The sequence below is a fragment of the Babylonia areolata genome, chromosome 1 (genome assembly GCF_041734735.1).
Source record: "Babylonia areolata isolate BAREFJ2019XMU chromosome 1, ASM4173473v1, whole genome shotgun sequence".
Taxonomy (NCBI): Eukaryota; Metazoa; Mollusca; class Gastropoda; order Neogastropoda; family Buccinidae; genus Babylonia; species Babylonia areolata.
In genome coordinates, this window is record NC_134876.1 from 58,479,510 (window position 1) to 58,493,903 (window position 14,394).

The following is a 14,394-nucleotide window of genomic DNA, read 5'->3' on the forward strand; positions in this document are numbered from 1 at the left end:
TGCCTTGCGGATCTTTGTAAGGCGCTCTCTCATGGCCAAATGTGTGAGAAATAATTATTAAAAATCAAAATCTAATCATGTTCCCGCCCACCTACAACGGTCAAGTTTATATCAGCGTGATCAGTATGATTTATCTATTTTATCGTGAAAAGAACGGTTTTGTTGCAGACATTTTGACCATTTTTTGTATCTGTCCTGGACTAATTGTGGCAGACATCACATAACTGCACGTGTTCCTACAGCTGGGGCGGGTGACGCAGCGTCGCTGACCAAAGAGGGCCGACTAGGGAGTGGGGGTGCGGGAGGGTGGAAGGAGGGAGGGTGGCGCGACCTCAAAGACTGGACTTTGGATGGAGCGGGAAGGGAGATAAGAAGGGGGGGTGGTGGTGGTGAAGGGATGGAGAGGGAAGGGCAGAGTGTGGGTGGTGGACGAGTGACACTGTTGGCACATTATAGCACATGGATAGTTAATTTAGGACTGCATCTATGTGGATATATGTTTGTGTGTGTGTGTGTTAGATCCTCGGGTTTAATAAAACTGGTAGAATGGCCTAGGTTCGAGGCATTCTCGTTTTGTTGCTCCACTCAGTGGAGTGATGGCCTATAGGTTACGCGTCCGCCCAGGAAGCTAGAGAATCTGAGCGCGCTGGTTCGAATCACGGCTAAGCGGCGGATATTTTCTCCCCCTCCACTCGAACTTGAATGGTGGTCTGGACGCTAGTCATTCGTATGAGACGATAAACCGAGGTCCCGTGTGCAGCATGCACTAAGCGCACGTAAAGGAACTCACGGTAACAAAAGGGTTGTTTCTGGCAAAATTCTGTTGAAAAATCCACTTCGATAGGAAAAACAAAACTGCACGCAGGAAAAAATACACACACACACACAAAAGGGTGGCGCTCTCAGTATAGCGATACGCTCTCCCCTTGGGGGAGCAGCCTGAATTTCACACAGAGAAATCTGTTGTGACAAAAAAGAAAAAAATACAGATACATTTGTGCTCCATTCTTTTAGTTTTTCCTTTCCATTGTAAGTTAAAAAATAATTTTGTTCCAGACTTGTTTCTTTTGGTGGTATGTTTCATGTTTTCAGCACTGGTATAGGCTTTGGCAGCAGACTACATGGGCTCTAAGTCAAACTCAAATAATGACCCTGATTTAATATTTTCTAAAACGTGCATTTAAAAAAAAAAAGAAAAAAAAAAGAGAAATTTTGTTATGTCACCCTGTTAAGATGCTGGTAATCTTTTCTGTGATAATGATCATTGATGACATCATATATTGTGAGGTGTGGGTGCAAAAGTGAGGCAGTCAATGTCCTACCGTAGACACCCAGAATATGTGCATGTGTTTACTTTGGTACTGAAATGGTGCTGCTTCCATTTTTCTTCAAACTCTAATACACTGGCTTGAAACAGATCCACTTTGGAGACAGACTTTGATTAAACATACATTATGGATTACTTGCAAAAATAAACTCAACAGGCCTGACACGAAAGCACATACACTCACACAAATTTTCACTGTTTTCATATTTTATTCAAAGATAAGGGACAATAATAATAATCAAAGCACTACTTTATTCTTGTGAGAATCTGAAAAGTCTATAAGTGTGTGTTAACCATTGTACATCACATCACACAATCACAAAATCTGCAGCCAACGTTTGAAAAAATAATTGTTCACAAAGTAGAATTTTTTTTTTTTTTACTACAAGGTTTATGGAGCCCAAGCAAGGAATCTCTCATAAGACGCTGTAGAACAGGCTCAAGAAATAGCACTCTATATGGAATTGTACGCCTCCCTTGGACTTACTTTTCCCAGTCTGGAAGTAGGCCATTAGAACTGACTTGTGCAGGTGCAAAACTCCTCTGGCTCCTGATCTGGGGGGTGACTTAAAGGTGACATTTTTTTCATCACTAAAGGATGAGTCCTTTATTCAAAGAGCAATGTACATACTTGTAATAAATACGACCGACCGATAAAATACATCCAAAATAAATGGGGATTAAAGACGGAAAACAAAGCAAGAGAAAAGGTTGCATTGAGGAAGATATTTATAATACACACACAATCAGTTAACACTATTAAAAGTCAAAATACACTGAACAATCTACAGAAACACTGAGTAAATATACAAAACAACCAAAAAAAACCCCACATTATCACAAAATCGTACAGCAAACTGAAAGGACTCTGTCACACCCATCATTTTCTCTGTCAACGCAAACAATTTTTCACATACTGGGCCTCTTCTTCCAGCACACATCTGTCAGTCCTTTGTCGACTAGGCCTGCAACTGAACAGAACGTCTTATTTCAGCCAAAACCCTGTTCCATTTTGGGTTGCTGTCATTAAGGGTCACATGCTTGCAAGGATACATCATGGAATAATCCAGAACTGTATCTACACACACATCTATTATGCTTCCAATACAAATGAATACCTGTAACACGACCCTCATGGTCAGTCACAAAATAAACATTTGTCAACATGAAAAAAAGAAGTGAATACTGTATCAGATCTGGCTCTATACTTCTGAAATCAAGATAAATCTATGACCATAAACGATTGCCTAGAATAATATATAAATGGCATTTTGTGCCCACAATTTTGTTGATACAAATTGATTCTTCACACAAATACCAGATATTTGTAGGTAGGGAAGTGGCAGACGGCAGAATTCAAATATTTTGTGTGCTTTTAGTTGGAAGCTGCATTCATCTTATCTTGGAATAAACAAGCACCTCAAAATTGAAGAGCAAGTTATTCATCACAAAGTAAATTACTTTAAAAAAAAAAATAATAATAATAAAAAAAAAATAAAATAAAAAATAAAAATAAAAATTAAAAAAAATAACTTGTAGAAAGATCACACAAAAACAGCTATGGTAACCTCACATTCAAAGACATACTGGGAAATCAAAATTGTGGGAAAGAGTTTCGAGGTTCTCACTTCCATTGTGAAGATGATAAGCAGAGCTAAGAGCAAGCCAGCTTTGTGTAGCTTGTGCATCAAGACATAGATAATCAACTGGGACTTCTCAAACTTCTTCTCACACACTGCAAAAATGAGGACAACTGTAAAGAAAAGAACATTGCATTAGTCTAGTACAATAAATAATGAACAAAATGCTTTTTTTTTTTTAAATACACAATTCAAACCAACAATCATTTCATGTACAATGACACTGACATTTTAAGAAATGACATGGCTTGACAAACATCAAGAACAAAAATGTTATCCAGTATCTGAAATGATCCATAATTCATGTGCATATGTGACGTTTTCTAAACTGCCGACCATGAAGCCCAAGTATGTATCCAACAAGGGGAGCAGTAAGGGACTTACCATGAGGGAAGGAGAGCACAATGGGAGACAGATCCTGTGTGGAACGCAGGGAAGTTTTAAAAAGGCTGAAGGTGAGACAGAGCAAAAACCTGCATGTGGTGGTGTAGTACTTTTGACTGTTGGCCATACTGCGGCTAAAGTTATTCATGCTTAAGGGAGTCGGACACAATGATTGCCTGGGGGCATGTTATCACTGCATTCCTGAAAACTGACCAACAGACCGACTAGTTAAACCAGTGCCGACATGTACAGCTGATGACAGAAATTCCTACTGAGCGACTCATTGATTACCAATCCGCCCTCTGAGAAAAGCAATCTTTTCCCCATAGTATGCAAGTCTGTTGTACATTCGACTGGATGACGACTTTACTACAGCTCTTTGACAGTGTTCCTGGCTTTGGAGAGGGACTGTCAAAAAAAGAACGAATATGTCAAGTCCACATCGATTGTTTGCCACAACAAGAACATGTTTGTAATGAAAGCTCTTTCAGCGTGACATCACAGAGATCAAGGGACAGAAAATGAAAAGTTTTTTAAAGTGAATCTTTGATTAAAATTTCAGTGGGTTTTTTTTTTTTCTTTCCTTTTCTTTTGAATAAACAAGTAAACCCAAGTTTAGATGTAATAAAAGTGAACCAAGAACCATGTCGTACACCTTTCACAGTCAATCAGTGTTGTGCCTGCAGTGCATCTGTGTCAACTCCGGTAAAGGAAACTAATGTCATGACCAAATATTAGCTGTGTAGAAGTTTGCAGTGAAATCGTGTGCAGTTGTGAAACTTTTCCAAAGAGTGCCCCTCCCTTTCTGGAGACAGTTATATGACTCAGTAAAAGAAAGAAGTAAAATATTTGTAATTAAGTCCTGCAACCAAGCCTGTACTATTAACATCCTTATTCCACTGAACTTTGCGGCCAGTCTGTTGGACTGTGAAATAAAACATTTGTGTATTTCCAATTAACAATACAAACTGGCTCTTTGTGTGCACATAGCATGTGCTTGTGTGTGGTCAGAAAAAGGAGGGAGGGTGGGGGAGGCAAAAAATCAACTTGAGATGCCCGTCTTAATACAAAATATATGGATATATACTCTCACACTGGACATACCAGTATGAACACATTCTAAACATCTAACCGAAAACATCTTTCTCATAACAGTTCCTGCAGACACTTTCAGAGAATCTCGTGGACTTCCAATGTAATTTGGGGAGATGTCCAGAAAGAGATGGTAAAGACATCCTTGACTTCCTGTTTGTTACTCAAACTGTTGCACCATTCCCCGCCTCACTGCCAGCACTTACATGAAATTCCAATGTGATGTGTGTGTATGTCTTGTCTTTTTTGTCAGGTGAGACTTGAATGATTTGTGTGTGAGGTTCAAGACGTTTGTAGGCACCTACAACAATGGAGAGAACTTTCCAGTTTGGTTAGGGTGTGCAATACCAACTGCTAACACTAGAATATTAACACTGTTCGGTAAATAGGAGCCTGGGTAAAAATGATGCTTGTTGGGGGGGGGGGGGGGGGGGGGGAAAGAAAAGAAAATAGCATACACACAAACAACCAACAACCCTCCCCCCAACTCCCCCACCAAAAAATCATCATATACTTTCTTGCTGGAGAAAACGTTGTCACATATTCACACCAAAATGAAGCTGATTTACATCTTTTTCAAGAAGAATCACAAAAAGAACAAATGTTATATTGATGTTCAGGTCTGTAAATATGCATATCATAAAAAAAAAAAAAAACCCTGCAGAGCAAACTGCCTTCCAAACTGGGTGATTCAAACTACTAAAGAAAATAAAAATACAACATCAATGACTATTATTCATAACAACACTATATGATTAAGCGTAAACAAGAAAAAGCTCTTCCAAAAACACTCTTTAAAATGCAAAGAGGGCAAAAAATATTGACTGGCACATTTCCCTCTATTTCTTCTGAAATGGAGAAAATGTCACACAAATGTGCACACAGCTTCAAAAAGAAGAAAATTATCTGAAAGATGAACAAAATCAGAAAGCTGGAGAAGAGAGATCACACAAACCTATATGCTTTTGCATTTTTTGTTTGTTTCCCAGTTGCATTAAAAAAAAAACATGAAAGACACCCCCCCCCCCCCCAACGAAAAACAGCAACATGATCATTAGTTCTTTTGCTACCTACCACAATTGGAACAGACTGAAGCTGCTCATTTTTCTTCTAATTCCTGAGCAACTTAGACAAACATCTCCCTACTTTATTTTCAATAACTGTTCGAACTAACGCATGTGCTTAAAACAACAACGAACTAGCAATTCTGTGTATCTGACAAGGAATATTCTCAACTTTGCTCCTTATCTATTGAATCTTCAACTCCTATGATGCTCATTCTAAACTATTGATACATCGCACAATTTGCCTTATTCTCATTCTCTGTACCTGCACAATTTACCTTATTCTCATTCTCTGTACCTGCACAATTTACCTTATCATTTTCTGTACATGCAGAAAAATAATGCCTCTGCAAAAATTGTATCTTAACACTCAAAAAACCAAAATACAAATTAATTCCAAGTCTGTTAAATCAAATCAAATCACATGCACACATACTAAAAGAACCATGAAATAAGAGGGAACAACCTTCTGCTGTAGACACCTGGAGGAGTGTCTTATTTTCATTTGTTTTTGGCTTTTTCTTTGTTTTGGGTGTTTTTTTAAAATTTTTATTATCATTATTCTTTTTTTAATATTTTTTTACATTTCACGCACACAAATACTACCAGTAAATTATGCATTTCAGTATGTATATACAACACTAAAAATCGCTGTAACTTTTATCAATGAACTAGCAATACTGAATGAAATTCTTTTCTCACATATATACTGCAAACCAGCAATACTGAAAGAAATCCTTTTCTCATAAACATAATACTAAGTTATTTCATCTGACCCAATAGAAAGCCACATGTCACACTTAAATGTCGATGTCATGTTGTGATTCTGAGTGTGATTCTCTGAGAGCATGAGAGCGTTTATGTTACCATGCAGCTGTACACTGTATGCCTCAGACACCACACACTAATGGAAAATATCACAGTACTACACAGGTTATATGCCAAGCAAAGTAGTTGTAATGAAAATCTTAATATCAAGATTTTTTTTTTTTTTTAACCAGTTGTACTTTTGCATGTAAATTATAATTTAAAAAAATGCTGACTTATACTTTGTTTCTTTTTTTTCAGGATGTGCTTTTGTTCCTGGACTCAAGTTCTGGCAGTGTTAGAGTTTCAAACCTCAGCTGCTGTTCATTAATACTACTTATATAATTGTATTTGGTATTACGGTAAAAATCAAAGTAAAAACAACAACAGGACAGTCTTTCAAAACTGTTGCCATTAGGAAAAACATTAATAACACCTGTATAATTAAACTGTATCTATGGGATATTACAGTAACCTTGAAAGACAAAAAACAGGACAGTCTTTAATTATATCAACAACAAAAAAAAAAAAGGTGAGATGACAATCATTGTTACAATGATAGTTGTGTTTTTTATCATCCCTGAAACTACTTTGACTTGTAAACAACTGTCTCTAAATCTTGGTTTGGATGGTGTACAAGCTTTATCAACTGCTCAATATACCTTGGAAGAGATCAATAGTTTCCTTGACAAAAGCCGTCTCTGGTGAAAAGTCCAGCAACGTCTCTTTTTATATTTCTTGTGGAGGAAACAAGTGAATGAAGGAATCTGAAATTAAGTTCAAATAAAAGAGGAGTAGTGGGATATCACATGCCTGAATGCATCCATCACCTGTTTGACTGTGACATCACAAACCACAACACTATTACAAGCATAGCAATAGATTGCAAAGCAACTTCTCAGTGTCAAGACAGGTTCAGAATCTGATGGCATATTTTCTCCATTGTACAGTCAGGTGTTGTTCAAAGACCTAGTAAAACCAAAAAATGAACACTGGTATTTCATTAAAAAAAAAAATATATATATATATATATACACTGCTCTTCCTGTGCCCCATTTTCAAACCAAGTAGTCTATTAAATTTGATCAGCCAGCCAGTAAAAGGGTTTTACTGAAATGAATTAAACACAAAACCACATGTTAGCAACCAAATGATGTGAAGTTTGAAACACTGGAGAGACATCTTTACACACACCTCTAACTCCTCCTATGACTGAAGAACACAACTACAACTATAATTCTTTGGCTCCATCTGTAAGGGAAAGAGGAATGTCAAGCAAAGTTTATACGTGCCCTTTTCCTGTTAAATGAGCGAATCAGTCAAAACTGGTTCAACCAAATTGAACTTTACTTATGGCCCAGCTTACTGTTGAGACCACTGTGGGGTTTTCGTTTCTTTTTCTGACCAAAAATGCACAGCAGCTCTGTTCAACCGCCTACGACGAAAATGACAGCACAAAGCACTGGTAAAAGGGAAAATGTGGGGAAGAAAGCCTACGATTGTCACCAACACAAAAGAGAGTCAACTGCTGTTACCAGGTACTGGCACACCATGTGAAGAGATCTTGGTGCATGTCTACACACAGGCATACACTGCAAAGAGAGAAACACTGACGCAGTAAGCAATGAGAGAGACTTCTTCAAGACAACAACAGTTGGGAATCAGCACACAGCCACATGGAGAAGGTGACGACACAAAAAACTGTGATGTTCTCTCTGAATTCCTGACAATAAATGGCACTGTATTGTTCTTGTATTGCTGGGTGATTAGACACCTGATGCGTGTGAAACTCAGAAGCACATGAATAACCTGGTGTAAAATAAAATGTGTTTTGAGGAAGAAAAAAACTACGGCAGACAAGCGATCAAGAAATGAAGAGCAAATATTGCACAATAAAAAGGGCATTTCCTGCTGCCTGCCATACACCAGAAAGTTATCTCCACCAAGTCAATGCACACATGCCACTGAAAGATCTCATAAGCTTTCGCGCTCAAACTTTTCTTTCAACTTCAAAGATTTACCAACCATACATCTTTTTTTTTTTCTGCCTGAAATGTTTGCCAAACACATCTGTTCTCTAAAAAGGAAACAAAACAAAACAAACAGAAACCTGAAAACAAGCAATGCTGATAACTGTGGTGCAAGTGCAGACATATTGCCAGAAATGGTGATCAAAATAATTATGAAAATTAAATGCTGCAGGTACTCAATGCTTTACAGTCCTTGCATCCTTCAAGTTTTTTCCCTCCAGCTTCTGTTTCCTTAACAAACAAAAAAACATAACCCCTTTACCAAAAAAAAAAAAAAAAAAAGGCAACACCATCAAACAAAGAAGAAATCAAACGTTTTGAAATGAAGCAGTACACTGACAGCAGAAATGTACACAGAGTACAGATTGTCAACACCATTCTGCATAAACACTGCCCTGTTGGAGCTCAGAATGTGCAATTAACCAAAAGGAGCAGGGCAAAATCAACTGAAAAACACTCATCATACCTCCACTGTTCCAAAACAACCTGGCATGGAAAACTAAGTACGTAACAAAAGGAGCAGGGCACGCTGTGTCATTTCCCTTCAGTTTACGCAAGAAAATACAAATTAAAGACCTATCCAAATCTGACCTATATTTTCTTATCTTGCTCACAGGTCAAGACCAGTAACATCACTGATTCACTTGTTTTTTTTGATAATCTATGTTTCAAAATATTAAAAGAAACCTGTCCTGTCCTGAAACTACAAGTTTTGACACAACTGTTGATGTTACACTGCAGGAGCTTCATCCAAATCTAATTCAGAGAAATAAGTGCAAACACTGACCTGCTCCATTTAACTGAGGTCAAGATCAGGTCAGTTATGAATGCTCAATCACTGCTGCACACCAAGATCAAAATTACCTTTTTATATTTTGAACTGAAACTGCACTCTGGTCCAAACCATGCTGTAATCAGACCAATACACTGCAAGAAATCACTGTCTGCATACATACACCCATGCTTACACAGACACATGCATGACATGGTCTTCCTATCATCTTTGCAAATTCTGTGGCACTGGAAAAAATGACAACTGAAAATCAAAATTTGTCAACAACAAAAAAAAATCCCTACAAAAACAACGCACACACACACAAACTGTGTTATTAACGTAAATATCACAAGAATGAATCAGTCAACAGCAAAGTGCCATTTCAATACGATGGAACAGAAAAGATGATACACAATCATAAAGTCATTATTGATGTTACTTTGGTAACCATTCAAAAAAGAGATATCATTGACATAATTCACATGAAGGTGAAAAACAAGACAAGAGGATGGGGGGAAAGAGGGGGAGGGGCTATTTCAAAAAAGAAAGATGTACCAAACCATGCATACAGCAAGGGCTGGCAGCATGTCTGGAGGGTAGGCAGGGAAGAAAGGTAGAAAAAAAAAATTAGGTGGGGACGGGGAGTTCTAACCAAGCTGGGCTGTCAGCCCTTGGCCAGTACCCCTGCCAGCACCCTTCAGTGCCCATGACCGTGCCTTCATCCTCTTGGCAAGAGCAGGGGAGGGGGGGAGTGAAAAGAAAGCCGCTGACTTGCAGGCAAAGTGTTGCACAGCGCAGCACAGCACAGCTCCACTGCAACGTTGACCCCTGTGCCGGGGGACGGCATACACAAATGTGAAGAAATGAGGAGGTTCAGGTTCTCCACGCAGCCACTGCAGCCTATTTGCCTTGAGGGGTGGCGCTGCCGCCTGAGCGATGGAAGTGCACGTTCTGCCATTTGCTGTCCTTCCGCTGCCAGATGCGGGTCTCCTCAGACTGCATAGTCAATGGCAGGCCGGATCTGCTTCACATAAGGGAGGGAAAACTCATTACTTTTAACAGCCAGTGTTTTGTGGTAACAGTATATGCTGAAAAAGAAGTCCATTCTTATTTTCATCTACATGGGAAAATTGTACAGATTAGATGTTTTAAAAAAAAAAATCACACAGAAATCACCACAGGTCATCCTTGTGATTTAGGGGACTGGATGCCACTTCGATGCAGATCAAAATGGACACTATCAAATCAAAGAGTGTGATAAACGTAACAAAACTATGACTGGAATACTTATCAACGCATACTGTGTAATAATCCAAAGTGTCTTTAAATATGGGAATACTTATCAATGCATACTTTGTAATAATCCAAAGTGTCCTTAAATATGCATATCCTAGCCGCTACCTGTCGATGCATTGCGTTAGGCGGACATAGGCAATGCAGGCCGCATCATCTCCCAACAGGTGCACATGGGGGTTCAGTATGCTGGTGTTGACTGGTTTGTTGTTCTTGGAAAGAACTGCAACACATTTAAAAAAAAAAAAAAAAATTCAATTTCGCTTTTTAAATGATAAATGGACATATAGAACAATCAATTCAGCATCCTTTGTTTTGATTCATAAAAGACACATGACACGACTGACAAGGAGAAAAATAGAGACACTTGAGGAAGGATGTCAAAACATTGTGAAGTTTGTCATCAAGAAATGTGTGCCACTAGTATGGTTTCGCAACAAAAATTTTTGATGATATAACTGTGCAAAGATTACAACACAATATTGTTGATCAATGAGAAGAAAACATTGTTACACATGACAAGATGGCGCCAGAGAATATTAACTCTTTGGAGAAGTGCCGATGCTTAGGCTTCGGCACTCTGTCAGGTCAAAACAACAAGCCAAGGCTTGAACATCAGTGAAACGTCGACTTTTAAAATTTTACAACACTAATTGACAAAACGACATTCAATTAAAGGGAAACTATACAGGTGTTTAGAGTGACCATTTTCCTACATGCAGTTCTTTCCCTTAGACTGTAGACAGGGCATAAATATTACTTTTCAGTGTTGTTTTGACACACATCAAAGGTTACTTTCTCAACCAAATGGCAGTGCACCAGTCTTACTCGTTTTGAGAGGCAATATAATTTGTGATACAACAAGGTTCAGACATTGAACCTGACCTCCTAGGCAATGGTGACTAATATTCTTATTTTTTCATGACGAAGAAATGCAGTTTAAACCAGACAATAAGTTTGAAGGTGACGACGAAAGTTTTGCAGACTGGCCCCTTCAACAGTGAACACAGTACACATCTGTCTGTTTTTCAGTATTTAGTGACATACTTTAAATTATTTTAAAAATATTTATAAACCTCTAATGAAAAAGCCTTTTAAACAGAGATTGTGTTCTACAGGCTTTCAGAAACTACAACACTGTCCATTCAATTTCACTTCTACGTAACTATTATCAATTTAGTACCCACTTAAAAATATTCATATGCAGTAATCATACTGATGTGTAGTTAGTGTCACTGTATGTGCTCTGTCCAGAATCTATATTTCTTTTCTTTTAATTGTGAACAAGAAAAATGAGGTAAGCTGTCTTGCATCCTCAACAAAACAAACCGTTAATGATCCAGGAATACATCTGAATCCCGATGACTTGCAATCTATTATTGGTATGAATGTGAAGATTTTTTCCCACTATGTTCAATCCAAATTTGGTATTGGCAGACAAAGTATTTCCAGAGAAAATGACAATGTTCAAGTTTACCAAACACACAGACAGAAAACCAACTACAGGGTTATTATATTGTCAAATTGATTACCCACATACAAACATACACACACACACGCACACATCCATCTAAACATAACTGCAGAACTCACCATGATCAAAATAGAACTTATGGAAGTCCATGCCCACAATCAGGTTGCCCAGAGCTTCAGGTTCAAAGCTGGTCAAATGTGGGTCCACCAGGTTACTGAAACATTGGTCACACAGTGAAAACATCCACCTGGTTAATGCAACATTGGCCACACAATGAAAACATTCACCTGATTACTGAAACATTGGTCACAATGTGAACATCCACCAGGTCACTGAAACATTAGTCACACAGTGAACATCCACCAGAGCACTGAAACACTGGTCACACAATGAACATCCACCAGAGCACTGAAACATTGGTCACACAGTGAAAACTTCCACCTGGTCACTGAAACATTGGTCCCAAAGTGAAAACATCCACTGTGTCACTGAAACATTGGTCCCAAAGTGAAAACATCAACCAGGTCACTGAAACATTGGTCACAAAGTGAAAACATCCACCAGGTCACTGAAACATTGGCCACAAAGTGAAAACATCCACCAGGTTACTGCAACACTGGCCACAAAGTGAAAACATCCACCAGGTTACTGCAACACTGGCCACAAAGTGAAAACATCCACCAGGTTACTGAAACATTGGCCACACAGTGAAAATATGTGCCAGGTCACTGAAACATTGGCCACAAAGTGAAAACATCCATCAGGCTACAGCAACATTGGCCACAAAGTGAAAACATCTACCAGGTCACTGAAACATTGGTCACAAAGTGAAAACATCCACCAGGTCACTGAAACATTGGTCACAAAGTGAAAACATCCACCAGGTCACTGAAACACTGGCCACAAAGTCAAAACATCCACCAGGTCACTGAAATATTGGTCACAAAGTGAAAACATCCACCAGGTCACTGAAACATTGGCCACAAAGTGAACATCCACCAGGTCACTGAAACATTGGCCACAAAGTGAAAACATCCACCATGTCACTGAAACATTGGTCACACAGTGAAAACTTCCACCTTGTCACTGAAACATTGGCCACAAAGTGAAAACATCCACCAGGTCACTGAAACATTGGCCACAAAGTGAAAACATCCACCAGGTTACTGCAACACTGGCCACACAGTGAAAACATCTACCAGGTCACTGAAACATTGGCCACAAAGTGAAAACATCCACCAGGTTACTGCAACATTGACCACAAAGTGAAAACATCCACCAGGTTACTGCAACATTGACCACAAAGTGAAAACATCTACCAAGTCATTGAAACATTGGCCACACAGTGAAAACATCTACCAGGTTACTGCAACATTGGCCACACAGTGAAAACATCAATCTGATTATTGAAACACTGGCCACACAGTGAACACATCCAATTGGTAACTCAACTGATCACACAGTGAAAACTAATGCAGAAATCGGAATGCAAATCTGGTAACTGAATTGATTACACAGTGAAAACAAAACAAATACAGAAATCTAAAATAAACATAACTCTCTCTCTCTCTCTCTGTTGTCCCATGATGTATTTTTACTTTTACAAAAACATCACAATGTCTTCAGCTTATAAGAGTATTGTTCTTGTTTATGAGCATAAATACTATAACTGATGAACAAAGCACTTCAACATAATGTCAAACTACATCACATCTCTTCTGCTTACATCAGTATAATTATTATTACAAACCCAACAAAAATTCATGGCACCAACACACATCTATGAAAGCTATGGGGACTGCAAACACTGTTCATTAAATTATTCACCTATGAAAAACAGTAACTTCAATCAAATAGTTTGCAAACTCCCAAAACACAATTTTAATAATCTGACAAAGACTTGACACAGACATATTAAAAAGAAATAATAAAACATACATAAACAGATTTTAGGGCCATCTGTACAAACTTGAATCCCTGCAAATCTGATAAAACTTATTTTCCTAGATTGTCTTCTGGAGAGGAGGTCTCCAGGTTTATGAGTGGCAGAATGGTTAAGATGCTTATCTGCCAGTACAGCATCTGCGAGGGTCTGGGTTTCAATCCCACTCTCAACCTTTCTCCCAAGTTTGACTGGAAAATCAAACTGAGCATTTTGATGAGATGATAAACTGAGGTCCTATGTGCAGCATGCACTTGTTGCACGGAAAAAGAACCCACAGCAACAAAATTATTGTCCTCTGGCAAATTCTGTTAAAAAAAATCCACTCTGATTGGCACAGATATATATATATATATATATATGCATGCCTGACAAGCATGTTCAATTATGTTGCTGTCAGACATCTGCCTAGCAAATGCAGTGCAGCATATATGGATTTGTCCAAACGCAATAACCCCTCCTTGAGAAACTGAAAGTAAAATCTGAGACAGTTCAACAGAAACAATGGAAATAATTTTAGTTCTCAAGGTCTGACCAGAACATTGGATTTTCTTCTTTAAAATTTG

The 14,394-nt window shown here is 38.4% G+C and overlaps 1 protein-coding gene across 4 annotated transcripts in view; it reads right to left on the reverse strand.

Annotated features, from left to right (window-relative positions):
* Positions 1-1,516: 1,516 nt before the first annotated feature.
* The window catches only part of LOC143284607 (calcium/calmodulin-dependent protein kinase type II subunit delta-like), a 91,494-nt gene continuing 78,616 nt past the window's right edge, over positions 1,517-14,394 (reverse strand). For all 4 annotated transcript variants that reach the window (XM_076591470.1, XM_076591452.1, XM_076591461.1 and 1 more), the window contains 3 exons: positions 12,006-12,100; positions 10,521-10,635; positions 1,517-10,140 (listed from right to left, as the gene is read on the reverse strand). In XM_076591470.1, the coding sequence (XP_076447585.1) occupies positions 10,020-10,140; positions 10,521-10,635; positions 12,006-12,100 (331 nt within the window). In that variant the 3' untranslated portion in view covers positions 1,517-10,019. The remainder of the gene's footprint in view (positions 10,141-10,520; positions 10,636-12,005; positions 12,101-14,394) is intronic.